General features: G+C 37.5%; 2 protein-coding genes across 3 annotated transcripts; one reads left to right on the plus strand and one right to left on the minus strand.

Moving 5' to 3' along the window:
- The first annotated feature begins 1588 nt into the window (after positions 1 to 1588).
- On the plus strand, positions 1589 to 5188 carry zgc:113184 (uncharacterized protein LOC553745 homolog). Its single transcript, XM_019066296.2, has 5 exons — positions 1589 to 1784; positions 2750 to 2861; positions 3052 to 3195; positions 3692 to 3888; positions 4038 to 5188. The coding sequence occupies exons 2-5, from the start codon at positions 2750 to 2752 to the stop codon at positions 4209 to 4211; spliced, it is 627 nt and encodes a 208-aa protein (XP_018921841.1). The 5' UTR covers positions 1589 to 1784; the 3' UTR covers positions 4212 to 5188.
- nab2 (NGFI-A binding protein 2 (EGR1 binding protein 2)) lies at positions 5018 to 18589 on the minus strand. 2 transcript variants are annotated; one of them, XM_042765930.1, is made up of 7 exons: positions 17906 to 18584; positions 13312 to 14229; positions 12425 to 12558; positions 9989 to 10052; positions 9592 to 9700; positions 9061 to 9246; positions 5230 to 6577 (listed from the first exon to the last, which is right to left on the minus strand). In XM_042765930.1, the coding sequence occupies exons 2-7, from the start codon at positions 14215 to 14217 to the stop codon at positions 6501 to 6503; spliced, it is 1476 nt and encodes a 491-aa protein (XP_042621864.1). In that variant the 5' UTR covers positions 14218 to 14229; positions 17906 to 18584; the 3' UTR covers positions 5230 to 6500. The 2 variants fall into 2 exon arrangements, with proteins under 2 accessions (XP_042621865.1, XP_042621864.1); XM_042765931.1 differs by lacking the exon at positions 9061 to 9246 and having other exon boundaries at positions 5018 to 6577; positions 17906 to 18589.
- Positions 18590 to 20808: the final 2219 nt, after the last annotated feature.

Raw genomic sequence — 20808 nt, forward strand, 5'->3', positions numbered from 1 at the left:
TAAGGTTCTGGTCCTGTCCTCGGCTCTGGATTACAGTTCTGCCTCAGGGAAATCAAAGTGCTTCAGACCTTATAACGCTTCTTTGGATGACCATGATGCCTGTGGCCTTGAGACAGCACTCTTTGGACTAGAGAATCTGACATTGGATACAGGAACTGTCCATTTGTGCAACATGGCCTGTCCAGCAAAGCAGGTCCTTCATGATCATGGCTTCATTTATAAACACTTACCGTGAACTAGCCCTATAAGTTTTGATGGCAACCGCCCAGGATTCGGTCAGTGCCATAGGAATATACAGCACAGCACTGAATAGGACAATTAAATGGATTAAAAACCTGGTCTTGTGTACCATAAACTAATCATTTATTGTCATATATACTGTAACACGTTGAGTGAGATCTGGTTGATACAGTGTTCCTGGCTTCTGGTGATAGTGTGTAAGATCCTGTTCAATCCCAGGGCCAGATGCACGGCTTTAACCTCCCTGGGGATGAAAGCAAACAGGTAAGGGGTATAAGAAGACTGAACCATGGCACCATCAACCAGTACAAAGGCTCTAGGACCAGTCATGACCTCTCTCCAGTACGTGCTCAGAGCAGCCCAAAGATGGGGAAGGACAGGGACAGCATATCAGCCCATGCTGAGTATTCAGTGAGTAGCTCATCCACATACAGAAGATGTTGATGAACCTGGATCTTTGCTACAGCCAATCTCCTCTCCACTGCAAGGACAGGTCTAATTGATCTGGAATCCAGATCCATGTCCAGAAAAAGTAGAGATGACGAGAGAAAGGCAACTCTTCCACAGATAAACTCTCAGCCCTAGGGGTCTGACTTTTGTTGAAATGTAGGCATCGAAGGCAGATGAATGCAAACTTAGAGGCAGGGTTTAAGCAGACTAAATGTTTGGAGATGACATCTCTAAATTACATTTTGATTAAACTTTATGAGGTCAAAACATTTTAAAAAAAATTACATATAGCCTATTGCACAAATTAATTGTTCACAATATCTATAACATGGATTTATTAAATATATAAGGTGCATTTTCATTACATTCCTGTTGGTTTGTGTAAAAAAAAAAAAAACTACTTTACTAATATGGTTTACTGAGGACTGCATCTTGCACGTGTAAAATAGCCATCCTGTGGGTTTCTCTTGATGATTATATAATGAAGTTTTTGCACTTGGTATTTCTGCAAAAAGTTATTTAAAAAATTGTGTTCGCAAATAATTTGATAAAAGGCATAGCTTTAAATTCGATTAACTCTTTCCATCACGATGTCATTGGTGAAAATGGAGACACAAAAACGATCAGTATGCCAAATAGTAAGATGTAGACCTACCCAGTGCTGCTGTAATGTTAACTTGTGATATTAAACAGTTTCTTGTATTAATACAATTATAGGCTATTAAAAATAGTACAACACTATTATACTTTAAATAATCTATAAAGACTGTAATAAGTGTAGACAGACACTATTTCGCTCTACTCTGCGACGTAACACTACAAAACCTTATTCACGCAAGCGGTAAGGCCTCAAGTGTGGACAGTTTAGATGCGATAAAAGCTACGCTCTGTTTCTGTGCTGGGTCACTTTAAAGGAGACCCAGGAGGAGGTTCCTTTTTGAGTTCCTGTTTTTGATTTCCTGACACATACTGTTTGCTTCTTTTAGTAAATTTTACACTGCAGAGCAAATACGGACTCTTCTTTGCAGAACAGAGTTACAGACGTAAAAGATATCTTCAGGTGTATCGAGTTGATCACGGATGTTTGGATATTAGTAAGCATGTATATTATATGCTTTCTTTCTGTGGTCACCGTAATGAAATGTAGCCTATTGCGATGACAGTACAAAGCGATAGGAGCTGAATATTTCTATGGAGAAAATAACTTGTTATTATATGTATATTGTATATTTCCGAGGACGTATACAGAGGTTGTTTTCTACATATTTTTCTTGAGTATCTAGTGGTACAAGCGACGGTGGGCTACTGTGTAACTTTCGTGGTTTCGGTCGTCGTCTGTGGTTTAAGTGATGTCTCGGAGGAACCCACTGCGCGAAAGATTAGAATACTTTGAAGTGTGTACTAGCTAGGCCTATAAATCGGTCCACCGCAATTGTCCAGCAAGGAAATGTCACCAGCTCAGTCAAAAAATCGCCATCCTAGAAAAGGCAAAAGTGAAAGAAAGATTGAAAAGTTGTTCTCACCTGACAAATTGTAATTTATTAATGTCAGTGTCAAGAGAGTAAATATTCAGATGCTATAACTTTACAGTACCCAGTTAAACCCAAGAGATCAACCCTGTAACCACCAACCTGGTCTCTTTTATATTTAAAGTATATGTAAAATAATAAGCAACATGTGTGTGCCACCCAGACACCTGGAGTCTGTATATTTCTGTGTGCTCCCCTCTTTCTCAAGTAATTTTTTTTTGTTCCATGGCGAATAACAATGCATTTTCATAACTAAACATTCATAATTGTTTTACTGTTACAATTTGCTGAAAAAAAATCTAATACGCTTTTTAATGGCAGGTTTCATTAAGTCAGCTTGCCACAATGATCCATTAAATGTAGTCTACTTTTGTACTTTTTTTCCCTTTGCTAGTATTTATGAAAATGTCTTTCTGTTTTTTAGCAAATAATTTTCCTTATTTTTTCCCCCTATATCTTCCTGTACAGAAGTCGTCAAGACTGTAAGCTCAGAGACTTTTTAATAAGTTGTATTTTTAATTTGCTCTTAGATGGAGGAGGCGTATGCAGCACTGTACCAGGAGTTTGTCCGTCTCCAGTCACTCTGCTTAAAACAAGCAGCAATAATACAACATCTCTCTGACACAATACAACGACAGCAAGGTCAGAAGACTCAAATTACTTCATGTATTATTAATGTCACTTATTAATGTATTAAATGATCGTATACACCAGGGGTTCTCAACTCTGGCCCTCGAGATCCATTTTCCTGCAGAGTTTAGCTCCAACCTTAATCAAGAGTTGAGAACCCCGAGTATACATTATGATTAATGATATCAATGTTCACATTCAGGTTTGGCCACGGCTCCAACTAGAAACTTTGAAAAGCCGTGTCAGTGCACAGAAGAAAGGTCAGCACATCAACTCCTTCCTGCAGAAAGCTATGAACACAAAGCTCTAGGACATCCCACTGGACCACACATACTGGACGCTCAACGTATAGTATTCTCATTATGCCTGTTAAAACCATCACTTGAAAGATTTAAATCCTATTATTGACTAAAGGCCAATTGACACCAAGGATGATGGCTATAATGATATAGTTCCAAAAATAGTTCTAAATTTAAAAGAATAGCAATTCACACCAAAACAGTAATGATAACAGCACAGATATCATTTGAATCATCATTGAAAATTAGTTTTCCAGCTGATATTGGCAAATGAGAAAAATATTGTCAGCCAATCAGAATCCATCCTGCTTAAAAAAAACAGTTTGATCATTTAAAGACAACAGAACTGCAGTGTGCACTTATAATAAACAGCGTTATTGAGTGTTGGTGTGGATGCTAATGTAGTTATTGTTACAGTTACTGTTCTTGGTGTGAACAGGCCTTAACACTAATACAATATTTCTATTCAAAATGAAACGGTCTTACTTTTGTCTGCAATTCTGAATCATTTGACCTCAAGTTATGCATATGTTTGTTTGTCAGCTGGTAATGATCTCGGTCATATCGATAGAGGACTAGACAAACTGCGTCTTAACCTGGACGTGCCAGATCAGAAGCAGGCTGACCACGATAAAGCAGTTTTCCACTATCCGGTAAAGATGGCAGAAAACAGTGCCTGGGATGACCTGAGGAGAGTTGAGCAACATTATTATGCTAACCAGACTTCACAAAGGCTGCGGGTTCGTATCATGCCTGTGTTTAGTTAGCTTTGATTCACTTCAGTTTCTTTCCTTTAAGTTCCCAATTTGAATGTGTCTAGTCCTTACTACAAACTGAACATCTTACTACAATATAAGCAACATCTGACATGTGTTTCTCTGTCCCACAGAGGCCCTGGTCATCCTCCTTTCTGGACAGTGAGTTGGTCAGTCAAGCCGGAGGGCTGTTCATGTCTGAAGTCATGCTGCAGTCTCAGGTGTGTGAGTTCTGTCACGCTGTGTTTCCTGGACACACAAGCACCCGCGGAGAGTTTCTGCGTCACCTCACTACTCATATGACCTGAAGGAAAGCAATGCTGGGAATCAAATTCATCAAAAATGAAGATGAGATGATAAGGGAACAAACACACTGATAATGTCAGTAATGGACTATCACTTGTTTGGGTTTGAAACTAACTGAGGTTTGGTCAGTGATGATGAAGATTTTTTTATTAAATTGTAAAGCACACAAAGTTGTTGTGCAAGTGCTTAACAAAAGTAAGAAAAAAAAAAGTATTGAGAAAGTAAGAAGAACTTGCATGCACATGTATTTGTTGTTTCATTTTATCATGATGATAAAATGATTCATGTCCTGTTTTAATCTTAGAATTATTTGGTTCCATCACAAAAAGTGTCTGTTTTGTACCAGTAGAAACTGTGTGAACATATTATTTTTAGAATGAGTTACTGTTTTTACCCAAATGCTGCATTTTCACAACCATAAAGCACAAGGTAAGAGTGTAGTGCTGTCTTAACAATTAAGGATTAAATACACTGGAAAATGTTATAATGCAGCGAATCTTCCCAACTGATGGCATGAATGCTGTAAAACCTCAGTTTATCAGTAGTTATGTTCACATGAACACCACTGCTTTGATAATTGACAGCAAGGAAAGCTGGATTAAGATGTTTACGTGACATGCCCAAATCGCTTTAGTCTTGTTTACATCCTACTTGATGTTACTTTTTAGTATTCACAAAAAAAGTGTTTTGTTGCATTGAAACACATGGACATGCTCTTTTTGTAGACAGCACTTTTATTGTTTCTTGAGCAAGCTAGCCTAAAGGGCTATGTATGATTTCTTTTTTTTTTTTTTTTTATTTTTTTTATAAAACACTTGAATATTTTGAAGAATGTTTTTTGTCACAAGGGTTTGAAACCGCACTGGACTCCCTTGAATTTCATTTCATTTCATATAGACAAAAAACACTACAAAATATCTTTCAAAATATCCTTTTTTGTGTGTTTCACAGAATAAAGAATGGCTTGATCTTTGGTTAATTTTTGGTTATCCCTTTAATTATAGGTCTTTACAAGCATACTACTCAAATAAAATCAATTTATTGATTAGCCATTGATAAATGAGTGAATTAGCCACTAGAGTGGCACCAGACAACTGAAACAATAACTACTTTTTTCAGACAGTTTTCCCAAACACTTCCCCATCTGTGAGCTTGATGATGATGATGATGATGGCAGGGTAGGGCTAGTGAATCACAGGCATCATCTGTCTTGGTTTGTTGAGATGACTAGGGTAAGTGTGGGTGGTGGAACCGTGTGTCAGAAATGAGACAGAAATATCAAAATTGTCTATACATTTTCACATACAATACTGTAAAGACCTCAGACAAAAGCAGTATAAATCAGCAATATTCTGCATGTTGCAATAACAAGTTTCTATTTTTACACTTTTGTCAAAATAAAATTAACAATCTAGAGAAGTAAACAAGAGAAACATTACAATATAATTTATTGAGAAATTAAAAAATAAATAATCTGTCATTGAAGAGGCCACATATATATTTCTAACATTAGCGCTGTAACGCACAATTCTTACAAATTCATTAGCCATTCAACCTTTAAACAGTGAGAATACATTTTTCCCCCCATGATTCATTTGAGTCATTTACATTTTGTAACCTGTGAGATCTAATATGTGCATTTAGCGTTGATATATTAATATTTACTGCATCAGCAACTAGTGTCACGGTTCTTAATATAGTCAAATTCAGGATTTCACATGTTAATATAATCCAAAACTTGTAAATGTAAATGTGTTTTGCACGCTGTACATAATAAAGTGTTTGAGCAGTGTATATATATATATATATTTATTCTAGTGTTGTGATTAGTTGGATTAAATAAACATGCTCCTACCAAACTTTTGTTAGAACTTCATCAAAACTGAGAAAATGGAATGAGACTTGCATCCCAATGTCTCACAGCTCTGCTTAGAACGAGAAGCATGTCATCTATCCTAATAAATTAAGGTTTGGGTAATGGATGCAGATGCGATTTGATTCTAGAATTTTCTGAAACTAAATTAGCACCATTGAAGCTTTTTACTGACATTATTTACTGGTAGGTCAAAGTATCATTGAAATGTATTTGTTGTAACAATCTGTATGTGCTTCAAATTTCATTTGCAAAGACCAAAGAACTTTCTGCTAAACGTCTTTAAATGTTCTAACAGAACATACGGTGCATACAAGATATACAGAACAGGACTATTCAACATAGCCAACCGAACACCACGGCGGCATTTAGACATGATATCCAACCTGAGTTCAACATGAGACTTGTGGACTGTTAGTTATGGATCGTCTTTGGTGTTTGCTGGACTGCTTCTGTTACTTGATCCTCTCCTCTCTGACACTTTCTCCTCCATCTCTATGAGAATATAAACAAGGTTTTTTATTTAAATTTGAGAATGAATATTTTTTTTAATAATCAAGAGTTTCGGGAACACGATACGGTCCATTACAGTATCAAATGTCTATTGTTTATTTTCCTGTCTTTTAAAAATCTTTTCATTTGAACAGATTTGGAGAAATGTAGCATTACAGCACTTGCTCATCAATGGATCCTCTGCAGTGAATGGGTGCCGTCAGAATCAGCGTCCCGATAAAAACATCACAGTAATTCTCAAGTAATCCACACAACTCCAGTCCTGCAATCAATGTCTTGTGAAGTGAAAAGCTGCATGTTTGTAAGAAACAAATTCATCATTAAGACATATTTACTTTAAACCGTTGATTCCAGCTGAAATACGAGTCCTCTATTAATATACTTTCTGCAGTAAAAAAGTAATCTCATCTGAACCAGGAGAGAAATATGCACAGATCAAGCACTGTTTGCAAGTGAACACAGTCCAAAACTGTCCTAAACAAATAAGTTAGCAGATTTTGATGTGGATTTTGAAGGGCATGGATGAGATATGGCCAGATACTTATGGATTGTGGACTCATATTTTGGCCAGAAACAATGGTTTTAAGTTAAATTGTCCTAATGATGGATTTGTTTTTAACTTTTCATTTCACAACCCGCTAATTGATGAACCGGAGTGGTGTGGATTACTTGTGATGTTTTTATCAGCTGTTTGGACTCTCATTCCGACGGCACCCATTCACTGCAGAGCATCCACTGCTGAGACACTGATGCAATGCTACATTTCTTCAAATCTGGCCTGAGGGTGAGTATATTTTCAGCACATTTTTTGGGTGAACTATTCCTCTAAATATGTTCTGCTCATTAATGCAATTGGAACTGGGAGAGTCAGCATTTGTGTCATTGGGTTCCCCATTGCATTTCTACTCGTGTGCTATTATTGATGGGAACATCACAATTCCCACACTTCGGCAGACATTAATAACACATGACAGCAATGCAATAAAACATTATATTAAAACTCATATTATTATGTGAAGGCAGAACAATGCTGAGGAATGACTGTGTAACTGCAGAATGACTGACAGTGCAGTGAAATGAGGAACCTGCATTTTCGCTTGAAAGAGACAACACAAAAAAATACAAAGAAAGACTGATTAAAGCTCATTTTTGGCCATTCCACTGAACTGAAGCACTAGTGTTTGCTCATTAAGAGAGAGAGAGAGAGAGCGGCTGCATCCTTTCACTGCCCACATGGTTTATTTTTACTCTGTCTCTCTGAGTCAAAGCGACGCCCTTCTCACTCCCTCCTACTCATTCACCCCCTCTTTCTCTCCATCCATCCATCCGCCCTCCTCTCACACATTTTCATAAGCTTTGACGTCAGACAGGGAAGGGGGGCTCCAATTTATCACCCACACAGCACTTCCTGTGGCCCCCACCACCCTTACACTGTTTCTCTTCTCATTTCTCTTCTATTCTGCGGTCCCCAATGACGACATCTGACTGAGATGTTTGCCTCTGTAAGAGCTTCTCGAATCTGACAATCTCTGATTCATCCCATCCTTAAAGACTAACTAGATTAGCAAACCAGATAAGTAAAATGAATCAGTTCGTCACTATATATTCCTCAGAGACTCTTCAAGGTGTGTTAGTCTCTTCAATATCATCTCTAGTAAAAATTAATTCTTTTATTGCAAACCTGCAGCCTCTAAAAAAAATTTCTAAAAGTGCAACAGGATAGTTCTCGAAAATGAAAATTCTGTCATTTATTCACCCTCAAGTTGTTTCAAATGTATATGCTTTTTTTTTATTTCCGTGCAGTGTAAGTCAATGGGGTTCATTGTTTTTGGAACCCAAATATCTTCTTTTGTTTCGCAGAATTAAGACTTTCATACAGGAACAAAATGAGGGTAAATGATGCCAGAAGAGAATCATGGCACACATACTTTGTTCTTTAGCGAGGTTGAACTATTTAACTTGAAAAACACCCAGGAGGTCTAGAACTTGACTGTATCCAGACAATTAAAATCATAAAATGTCATGATTCTAGCAATTGTGAAACCCAAGAAGTAACACACTTATGACTTCTTTCTACAGTACAATAATCTCCTTTAAAATAAATTCCAATTTGAAATAAATGGTGCTGTTGACTCAACCAGTCAATCCTTTAAATTGCCAAGCGGTTACCAGTTCTGACGTAGCTTTTTGCAAAAAGTCACACTTAGAAATGATACAGGAATAGGTTACACTTTATTTTAAGGTGATGCTGTTTCAGTGTAATTACACCTTAAAATAAAGGGTTACAGGAAAAAAATCTGTCCTCATGTAGATTAACAAAATCTGAAGGTAAGCACTAAGCATCTCTTGTTACTGACCCTTTAGTTTAAAAGTGATAAGTAAATCCAAACTGTCATGTACCCTGTTTGTGGCAGGTGCATGAGAAGCGTGGAGGTTATAAAACATGACAGAATTCTAGTATTCACCTGAAATCTGTCTCTTTTCTGACCCTAGGCTGACTTTGCTTGCGTGGTCACGTGACACCATTCTAGCCAATCTGAGTCCCTCATCCATGAGAGTTTGTTGCATGAGCTGGCGACTCCAGGTGATGAGGCCAGTGGTGTCGGTGAGGGGGTGAGGGGATGAGGAGGGGTGCAACTGAGGGCTGATATCTATCAAGACACAGAATTAGACAAACATGCCTCTCAATCAAATGTTACGTTTTCTTTCAGCAGTGATGTTTTTCCCTCACATGAGTATGAATGGACACAGATTTGTTTGTAATCTTCTATGCTTGATCTTTACATCATCTCAGAGTGGGAAAGTAACCCATTGTGATCACACTTTACGTGTGAAGTAGTCCTTCATAGCTACGATGACCGTTATGACATTTGCAATAAATGCAACATAGAATGTGGGACAATGATGGTTACGTGCCTAAGATTTACTGACATACACCGGACAGTCATAAATATATCAATGTTTAAAATAAAAACAATAAAAATAAGGAATCTTACCTTGTGTTAAACTATCTAGACTTTCTCCAGAGAGGCTGTTGTCATCTGCTGTAGATCTGTTGTCACTGTTGGCTGCTGGATCCTTAGCCAGTCTGTCAGGATCTAGGACCTGAAGAAAGCAGATTTCATTTCTAATGAAAGTGTAGTAGTTGGTTTGCTTCACTATAATTACAGATATGAGTGCAATGGTATTTTTATAACTTGACATCCAATGTTACATCTTTATTTTAATCCTACAAGGCATCGTTAATTTTCATGTCATTTTATTTTTTATATAGTCAAGTCAACTATTAATGAAGTGTAAGCATCTGCTCAAACTTCACCTGAGCATATTCCTGAAAGTCCTGTACATCATTTATGCAGATTTATATATAGATACATATCTTGATGTACTTACATCAAGCTTGATTCTCTTCTGAGCAGAACAGTCAACAGAGGCAGTACAATCATCTGAGTATGTCCTGAGATGATAATATAACAAACCCAGCTCAAAATCTGATCAAATATGTTTAATTAGAAAAAAGTCACAGTATTGAAGTCCAACACTCATGCTATTAATATTAAAGGGCAAATATAGAAATTAACACACAAGAGACGGAAGGGCTAGCTGTCATGTAGATATCTGTGAAAATGGCTGTATCTCAGAAACTTTAAGAATTACAAAAATGTGTTTCTCCATCAGTTGAAAGATCATGTCAGATGGATTTATTAGACGTACATCTGTTACCAGGTATAAAGGTCTGTTCACACAAACAGTACTTGGGACAAGGATGAGATGCAAGAAGGTAACCTTGGTCCAGAAGAACCATGCTACACTACTACCCCCAATAAATTCCTCTCTGCACAAACACTTTGAACCAGTTTTTTATTTTATGTCTTGAATGCATTGAAGATTCCACTCAGCTAAAAGTTGAACTTGCTGGTTTTTAATGTACTACTGTACATAATCAATTGTTCTTTATGAATTCTGTCGTCCAAACTAAAATTCCACTATCATCATATTTGTGACCCTGGACCACAAAACCAGTCATAAGGGTCAATTTTTCATAAAAATTAAATGAATAAATAAGTTTTCCATTGATGTGTGGATAGGAGAATATTTGGCTGAGATACAACTGTTTGAAAATCTGGAATCTGAGGGTGCAAAAAAATCTAAATATAGAAAAAATCGCCTTTAAATTTGTCTAAATGAAGTTCTTTAGCAATGCATATTACTAATCAAAAATTAAGTTTTGATATATTAACAGTAGGAAATGTACTAAATATTTACATGGAACATGATCTTTACTTAATATCCTAATGATTTTTGGCATAAAAGAAAAATCTATAATTTTGACCCATATAATGTATTTTTGGCTATTGCTACAAATATACCCAGTAACTTAAGACTGCTTTTGTGCTCCAGGGTCACATCTTTGCTTGAGCTGTTGAATAAACACAATAAAACCAAAGAACTGTTCTTCATATTTGGGGTCTCTTTCTCACACCAACAGTTCAAATTTGCACTTATGTTTTTGATTATATCCTTTCAACCGTATGGTCAAACATAACTGGTAGTTTTGTAATAGTCTCTCTACATGGACATTTATATGGACTTGGTGCTGATGACACATGCCAGGTTTCAGCATGATTAGCCAATGCATTGTGGTAAACTGAGCAGTCTCATTATTTTAGGCTAGTGTTTAATCCCCCACATCACTACACATTTTGCATGTCTCCTTTGACTGACACACCCATTTCAGGTCTTGAAGTGTCTAGTAATGAACTGATGAGTTGAATCAGGTGTGTGTGAGTAAGGAGACATACAAAATGTGCTGCAAAAACATGTTTGGGAACCACTCTTTTAGGCCAAACAACTGTGAAATTCCTTATTTTCTCTCTCAGATTTACATGGCCAGTAGGTGGCGCTGTCTCCAAAATGCTCTGGTACTCTCAGGTCTTGGTTTCAATGACAAATCAAATTTAATTTCATTATCTTATAGCATTGTGAAATTCAGGTCATTTTTGGTGTGCTTTCTGTTGAATGACTGTTCTGTCTGATTACTTATTACATGCGAAGTGTTTGGTAAAAAAAAAAAAAAAAACTTTTGAGGATGATATGAACCAAATTTAAAATTAAAATTATGGGAGGAATTAAAATAAGTTTTTCAGAAAATTAGCACCAGCCTAGGTATCAGAAGAACAATTAATTTATGTGGATTTACTATTTATGTAAATAAAATTTACATTTTTGCTTTATTCTATAAATTACTGACATCACTTCTCCCAGGTTCCAAATAAAAATATTGGAATCTGGCATGCATTTGCAGAAAATGACAACTGCTCTAAATAATAAGAATAATAATTAAAAAAAATATGCTTTCTGGCCTCAGAGAATAACACATTAATGCTGTGAGTTATTCCACAGATATTGATTTACACACTCTTCCCAAGATAAAGCAATAGCATTGTGATATTTAAAAGTGAATATGAACTTGTTTTCTTTGCATTATTCAAGGTCTGAAAGCACTGTATCCTTGATATTTTGACCCGAAGTCATTTTCTGCAAATGAATACTATAAAAGTCGTTTTGATAGTATTATTTGAAACAGTAGTTTGTTGAATATATATATAAATGTTCAGTTTACTTAAACATGCATGTAAACAGTAAATCCAGAGAAAGTGACATTTTTGGTAGTGGTCTCTTTATTTTTTCCCCACTGCTACATGTACTGTGTATATGTGCATATTTCAATTATGCCTGTATCTATATATGTAAATATATTTAACAATACATTAATCTGAATGCAAAATCTGAAAGCATTTCAAAATCTTAATAAAAGTAGTTCCTGACCTGTTATGTTTAAATGTTGACGTGTAGGCACATTCTCTCGCCACTTGTCGTGCTAAAGAGAACAGTTCAACTCTACGTAACAACAGAGCATTGTCACGGATGCAGAATTGAGCTGCAGCCTCATTGATGAGCATCTGAAAGTGGAAATATTCAAATTAAACCTTCATTTTAACCTTCAATCAAACCTTCATAAACCTTCAAACCGGATCATCTGAGCTATGAAAGTCAAGGCATTTTGACAACTCAGTAGCCTACATATTTATTAATTCTATAAAATATAACATAAAAATGTCTTGGAAAGTCATTTGCAAAGACTTGTGGAATTGCTGGAAAAAATCTTAAATACTCAAAAAACTGTACAAACAAATCTTGGTTGAAAAATGGGCCGTACTCAAAAGACTGTAGAATCAAATCTTGCTTCCCTGTGCAAAAGTCATCGCCACAACGCTAAGATGTTGTGGGTGGTTGCCATGCTAAGCAGTTGCTTAAGTTTTCTGTGTGTTATTCAGTTGCTAGAGTGTTATGAGTCGTTGCTTTAGGATGGAAATGGTCCCATTTCATTATCTACAATATAAATTGTAAGTCTTATTGCTTATGTAAGTAACAGCACACCTCTCCCTACTTTGAGTTTTGTACAGTATACTGTAGTAATATAGTTTACAGTTTAATACACTGTAACAGTAGTAACTTCGACTTAGCAAACACTAATTACACTAAATAGAAGATATTTACAGCAAATTAGTTTAGTTTGAATTGAGCTAATTCAATGTAGAGATACAGGACAATACTTTACTTCAGTATGGTTTATTACAACTAAACTTGAGAAAAAATTACATTTTTATAACATTTATCTGTGCAATTTGTTCAAAACGTTCTCTTTAACAGACCTCGTGATGGGTGAGCTGTTTCCCTTCCCTCCTCTTGGAGTCAAAGCGGCCATAGATCAGGCTGTATTTGCGAATCTCCTCCTCTTTGCTCTTGTCTTGAGGTTCCAGGCTGAAAATGTGTCCCACCGTCTTAGCCATTTTCTTATTGTGTCTCAAAAGTGTCTTCACCTCGGTTTGATCTGCTTGCGGCATGGTTCTTAGAAGCCTATCAACGCTTTCCTCCACGGCTTTAATGGTCTCTGGGTCCAGCTGACCTCCGGGCCACGGAGAGGTCATAGAGGAGGGGGATGAAGAAGAAGTTGGAGTCGGAGGACCAAGAAGACGCGAGTGGCAAGCGAAAGGCAGAGGGGTAATGGGCTGTTCTTCATCTAAATCAGCAGCTCCATACATTTCAGGACTGAGCCAGTGAGGATCCATGGGGGACAGTTTTTCTCTGTACAGATGGTCTGGAGGAACAGGAGAGGCCTGTGAGCAGGGGCTCTTTGGACTGTTATCTCTAAGTGGCGTAAGGCAAGATCCTACTTCCTCTCTTTCACACGGAGAGCCTGGCTGACCATTGCTTAAAGATTTTCTGGCACCCATAACCACTGAGCCAGCAGCGCTGCTACTGTCAATCCTAAGGAGAGGGATTCCACAAGGGGCCACATTGCTGGCCAGAGGTTGGTTGAACAGCGTTGGGTTTGCTGCCCAGTCGCGCAGAGCCTTCTGCAAACGCCGCACATGCAGGGGTTTTGTGGCCATGCCAACTAGTGCCATGATCTCGAGAAATTCCTCTTCGCCAGCCTCGCACAGCTGTTGGACATCATCACCTCCCTGCTGGATGAAGGTGTCATAGTACATCAGCAGGTTGGCCCTTTGTAAAACTCGGTAGAGCTGCAGCTCACCCAGCGTCCGTGGTAGTGACATCCTAATGCTCAGCTGCAACGGGATTTCCACAAAACCTGTCATTAGTATCATTTAAAAACATTGTGTGTGTGTGTGTGTGTGTGTGTGTGTGTGTGTGTGTGTGTGTGCGCGAACCGTTTATGTGGTTTATGAGGACACAAATTTGTGTTGGGGAGTAACTAGTTACATGTAACGGAGTTACGTAATTTAATTACAAAATAAATGTAACTGTAATCTGTTACAAAACTGTGGAATTAAATTACAGTTACTTATGAAAATGTTAATGATTACAAAGGAGGATACATCTGAATATTTTCACACACACACACACACACACACACACACACACACACTAGTGAGGACATTGCATAGACTGCCACTGATTTTATACCAGATTAACGATATTTTCTATCAGCCAACCCAGCCTCTACCCCTAAACCTACCCTTCACAGAAACGTGCAAAACATTAGATTTAAATAAAAACATATTTTCGCTGATTAAGAAGTCTCTTTAACTAGTGAGGGCCAGTAAAATGTACTCACTGTGAGGACATGTCGAGCGTGATTTCACGGAGTACCACATGAAACATCTTTGTTGATCTTGGAACAACATTTCATTCAACCAATCAGAATTGAGACATAACTTTTCAGGAAATATCTGTTTTAGGCTTAAAATCGAGGTTAGGTGCTTCTATACCCTTGTTAATCAGCTGTCATTTCCCACTGTTTTTAGGAATAAATTATGGGCAGGGTTAGGTTAAGGGGTAGGGATTGGGTTAAGTCTATATTTTTGGACAATAATGTTGATCCAGGATCATCAAAAGATGCTGATCTAGGAACATGTCTTACTTGGCAAAATCACGGCGACCGTGAGGACATTTGGTCCTCAGAAGTATAGTTAAACCAGTACACATTCATAAACAGATTTAATGATTTCTTTCCCAAAATGCATTGACTGCTTTAAAATACGAGACACAAAATAGGACACATGCTTATTCAATAACTGTTTTATTTTCTTTTTTGGGTGTATGGTTTATTTTTTAAGATTAACTGCTTTTCCAAGGAATTGGCATATTTGCTATGCAATGATTTGATTTCAAAAACAGTTTCATAGTTAATAAACTTTATCTTGTTTTGATTATAAATCTGTATTTAACTGCAGAATGATTTCAGAGTAAAAAGAGGTGCTAAAGTCTGATTTTGTGGTGGCTGTGCTAGCTTAAATTTTAAGGATTTTGAAAGTCTGACAGTAATCAGTGTTGCCAGGTTTAAACGTTTAAAAATGATTAACAGTTGAAAATATTCATTAAAAATTTAAAAAAGTTATCAAAAAATAAATGTAATCAGTTACATTAAATTAATAAAATAAATGAAATTGTTACACTACTTGTTACATTTTAAATAGGGTAACTTGTAATCTGTAACCTATTACATTTAACCTTCAAAGTAACCTTCCCATCACTGATAATGACATGGGTATGACACAGGTATCACAATGTGAAGGCTGTAATTCAAATAGCTTAAAAAACATACTAAGTGTTTTTTTGTTTTTGTTTTTTTAAATCTAAAAATGAAGAAAGTTTTGTGTGAGGGGTACGCGTATGGAGAGTCCCCATAAACCACATATACCAACATGTGTGTGTATGTGTGTGTGTACAGGGCTCCACAATAACATATTAAATTTCTAAACAAGTAGAACAAGGTGTTACTGAGGTATCCACAGAAAATATGTTATCTTACAATAAAAACATAATGAACAAATATCAAACAGCTGACATATTTTGTGTAATGGTAGCTCTATTGTAGTAAAGGACTGAATAATATTCATGAATTCAGTTTTGAAGATGATTGTGCCAAATTGTACCTCACTGCTCCAGATGTCTGCTCTGCAGCAATAGAAAGTGTTTCTATGAAGAATAAATTGCTGTAGTTTCTAAAAGGTCCTCAAATACACACCCAAAAACCTTAACAAAAATTACAATATAAACCTATATCCAAAAAAAATTTCAAAAAATTATTTTTATACAAAGAAATAAGTAAAAACACAATCCAAAAATGAGAATACCAAATGAACTTTAAATAAAAAAAAACCAAACACCCTTTAAATAAAACCAAATTATCAATCAATGAAAATTATATAAATTTTAGATAATGTACAGTAAGCCAACAGATGCCCAACACAGAATAACCCATTACAGTAAGCCAACAGATGCCCAACACAGAATAACCCCTGAATGTGTTAAAATTTCTATAATGACCAGATGACAGTTTTATGCCACTTGTTACATGGTCACTTATCAAATAAATAAAGGGACAAGAAATATTGTTTTCACTTCAAATCAATGGATTTAAGAAGAAATAAATTGGCAATGTTGACTGTTTCTTGTTGGGTTGCTAAAGGGGAGCTTCTGAGGGGTTGTAAATAAAATGAGACAGATAATGCAGAGCAGGTAATGTGTGCACAGCAGAAGCATAACTAGAATAAAAGAACATTTGTGTCTGAATAGACTTAGTTAATGTGAGGATCCACCACCACCAACACAGTACAAGACACTTGCTATAACAGCAATGTACATTTCCTAAGAAATAAGTCACTCTTTGTATCCAGAACTTCTTCAGGGCTGGTTCACGCAGAACACTTTGTGTGTGTGTGTGTGTGTGTGTGTGTGTGTGTGTGTGTGTGTGTGTGTGTGTTTCACATCCAGTGGAACTCAAAAACATGTTTTGAAAAGAAAGAAGTGTAACTTCAAAAACTTGTCTTGAGACGCTGCCTTATTTTGCATTCATCAGCACACTGGCTCTGCAGTTGGATACTGTTGTGCTAGTGTCATGTTTTTAAAAGCAAAAACACACATTTCAGTGAACAGTTCTTGAAAGAACCATTATGTGTCTGTGTTAAGAACATTTTAAACCTTTTCCACTATAAAGTGCCATTTGTGCTAAAGGTTCTATGGAGGTTAAAGATTCTTCATGGAGCCATCAATGGCAATGAAAGACCTTTATTTTTACGGTTCTTCTATGGCATTGCTGCAAAAACACCCTTTTGGAACCTCTTTTTAAAAGACTGTATCCAAGAGTCAAGATCAAGAGTGCAGTCAAATTTCCTCCTCCTGCAGTGTAATATGAAGCCTCTTAATCTGCAACCTCTCATTTCTTCTGCTTTTGCTATATATCACTCTCTCTCCTACAAAATAATAGCTGGAGACAGATTTGGCATGTGAAAATTCCATCAATGCATCCTCCTTTAACTACACTGACGAAAACTGTAATCTAAAAATCTAAAAGTTTCAGACAGAAAGAGAGAGAGAGAGAGAGAGAGAGAGAGAGAGAGCTTTATCAAATTAAATAACTGTTTACTATTTTATTTATGTATTACGTTTATTTAATCTAATATTAAGCTACAAAAACCTCATAGCTCTAATTAAGTTGCATATTTCGTGCATGTCATGTATAAGCTACAGAGTAAGCTCACAGTAGTTGCAGAATATTTTATTGTTAAAAGAAATATCGTATCTTTTTTTTCAGCTTGCATAAACTTCACAAATAATAAGCTAGTTTATGTCTACGAAGTTTACGATTCCGTGAGGTGTTGCTGAGCTGTAGTTGTTGTTAAACATAACCCGCAGCAGTAGTTTTCCTCTGATCATTTATAATGAGGATAGTCGCTAATTGCTGAATGCAGACGATTCGTCAGTAGTTGTACTACTCACCTCGAGAGGCTTCGAGACAGAACCCAGGACAGGATCCAGCAGAACACTTGAGCTTCCAGTGTCCGAGACGACCGAATCTATCGGATTTTACCCTCTGTAACTCAACTCAAAATCAATCAAACTTTTCGTTCTGTTAACAGACTTGTATCTTTACGCCTCTGTCACGTAGCCTAATTGATTTGTTTTCTGTGCTTGTTAGACCTTATTCTACAGATGTGAGACTGAAGTAAATTATTCTTGAAACTCTTGTGTTCTGTTGTCTCGGCTGTGCTCTGCTGTGCTGGCAGTAGCGGTGAGTTAATGACGCTCCTTTCGCTGCCTGTGTGGGCGCGAGAAACGCGTGGGCGGACTGCGGCACGCCATCTGACCGAATAAGAGCCTTCCTCTCCGGTCTGAGCTCAGGGGGAAGCGCCTTCCTCTCCGACTCTCGCGTCAGGGTGTGGACGGACGGGGAATTCTGTCCATTTCACTGTTAAAGCTCATATCTGTATAATGTCAAAGCCAGCCGTTTAGAAGCTAAACAGCACTACAGAGCCCCAGTATAATAAGCAGCAGCTTCAGCACATGAGCAAACATGAGCGCAGTCAGAGCGCCGGAGATCACTGTCTGTGGGCGGTGATCATTGCTCAGTGACGCGGCTAGAGCAGCGGGATTCCCCGGCACCTCACGTCAGTCTGATCCGCGGGCTGCTGTTGTTTTTGTTGTTCTTGTTTTAAAAGACGGACTTACAATCTTTTTATTCACCATTCTTTTTTATATGATTTTTATGTATTCATTTTAAATAGAATACAGGATATTCATAGAACACGAATAGAATGGTTTTATTTTGCGTTAATTGTGTACATTAATGACACATAAACTGTTAACTAAGCCTGAGTTTAGTCTCCGCTCTTAATGTCACCATAATTTGTCACGCATGTGGCATGATTCAGCTCAGCTGATTTATTTAACTCCTTGTCTATTAAAAGTGGAATAGTAGAAAGTATTGGTAATTGTGCTTTGATATTTTATCGCGCATTTGTATTTAAATTGCACAAATGAAACTACACTCAAATTCTTCTGTCAACACATCTGCCATGTAACAGTGTTCGTGTGTTGCACTGCATGTCACTTAGCAAAAGTCAAGTCACTGAAACAACAATGCCACCTTGAGGAGCAAATATAAGTTTACACAGGTAGGATAATAACACTAAACCACTGTTGTAAATAAAAATAAAAAATAAAAATAAATAAATAAAGACACCGGGACGAGTTTTTATGAGTTACTAGTAACTGTCATAACTCACAATTCTAAGTCGATAGTGGTGTACAAATTCAGATTGGATGTCCTCAACTTTACCTTCCACTAAAATCTTTTATTGTGCTGCGTTTTCCACGGGACAATGCTTTGCTTTGCTTTAAAGGGGCCATAACACACAGTTTCACCCAATCTCATGTTAATCTTGAGTAGGCCTACCTATTGAGTAGTACTGCATCCTTCGTATCTCTTAAAAGTCTTTAGTTTGATATTTATAAAAGAAAGATACAGCTTTATGATTCTCTCCGGAAAAAGCCGAGCTCTTGAAGGCGCCGTGGGCGGAGCTAAAGAGTGACGAACACTTGAGCAAACTGTATCCCCTGTTTACATAACGCTGGGTTCTTTAGGAAGCTGAACAAAGTTATCTTTCCCTTATAACCAAAAAAACACTTCTCTGGAGACATTCTTCCCGAGCAAGTCCCGTGCAGCGCTGCCGCGGATGAAGCTCGTTGATGGGCGCGATCTCGCTCTGGCTCTGGTGATGCTGCGCGGGCGCATTTTCCAGGGAGAAATGCCCATATAAGGAGTTCCACCCTCGTCTACGTCATGAAGAGCCACAATCGAGAGAAAAAAAAAAAAAAAAAAACTCTCGCCCGGAAGTAAGATTTTGGCACAGAAATACGCATATGTCCAAATTGGGAACTGAAACTTTGTCCATGCTTAGCATGAGGAGTTCTTTAACAGTGTAAACAACACCCATGAACGCATGAAAGCAGCATTGTAACCCCCCCCCCCCCCCTTATAACCACTATATTAAAACCTAAAAAAGAAGTCCACAACACTATATCTTGCACACCACAAAACCTAAAAATCAATCAATCAAATATATTAATTTATCACTATAGTTTGGATATCAGAAAATTTAAAAATCAATCAATCAAATATATTAATTTCTTTAACTTAATAAACTCCAAGTTTAAGTTAGTAGAATATATATTTTGTACAACACGTCATTTGAACATATCTTGAAATACTGAGTGAACATTTCTGTGATGGCACCGAACAGAAGGGAGAAGCCCCTCCCCTCGAAGAGGCCGTTGCCATTCATTTTTCCATTCCACGGCCCCCCCAGTTATTGATGTTGGCTTGGCAGACTGCTGAGTTAATGAGGCCCTCTGGTGGTTTGAAGCAGCTGAGCTAGACTGATCTGACAGGAAGTGGAGCATGGCTTGCAACAATTTCTGTAAAGCGTCCGGCAAGGCAACAAACCGCAGGGCCAAACATTTCTGTGAGGAATACTTGGGAGTCAGAGGTGGTAAACAAGAACCACCAGGTTGGCCATTGCTTCACCGATTGCTTGGGTCGTTGATTAAGTTGTGCACAGATCAGATAGGTTGCATTACGCAGCCCCTTAAAAGCAGAATGATCTGGGCAGACTCATCCAGGGCACAGAGGAATTTGGTCTAGAAAACCTGAATGGAGAGTGGGACCACCTTGACCAGATGCATAGTAGGCCAATGTTGCCCTGCAGGGCTCAGAAAGGGTGGACAGCCTTCGAGGGGAGGGGCTTCTCCCTTCTGTTTGGTGGCATCACGGAAATGAGGGAAGCCGAGACTGAAAAGTTGATGCAGGCCGAGAAGGGCTGCGCCACAACATTAAAGGTTCA

The sequence above is a fragment of the Cyprinus carpio genome, chromosome A11 (genome assembly GCF_018340385.1).
Source record: "Cyprinus carpio isolate SPL01 chromosome A11, ASM1834038v1, whole genome shotgun sequence".
Taxonomy (NCBI): Eukaryota; Metazoa; Chordata; class Actinopteri; order Cypriniformes; family Cyprinidae; genus Cyprinus; species Cyprinus carpio.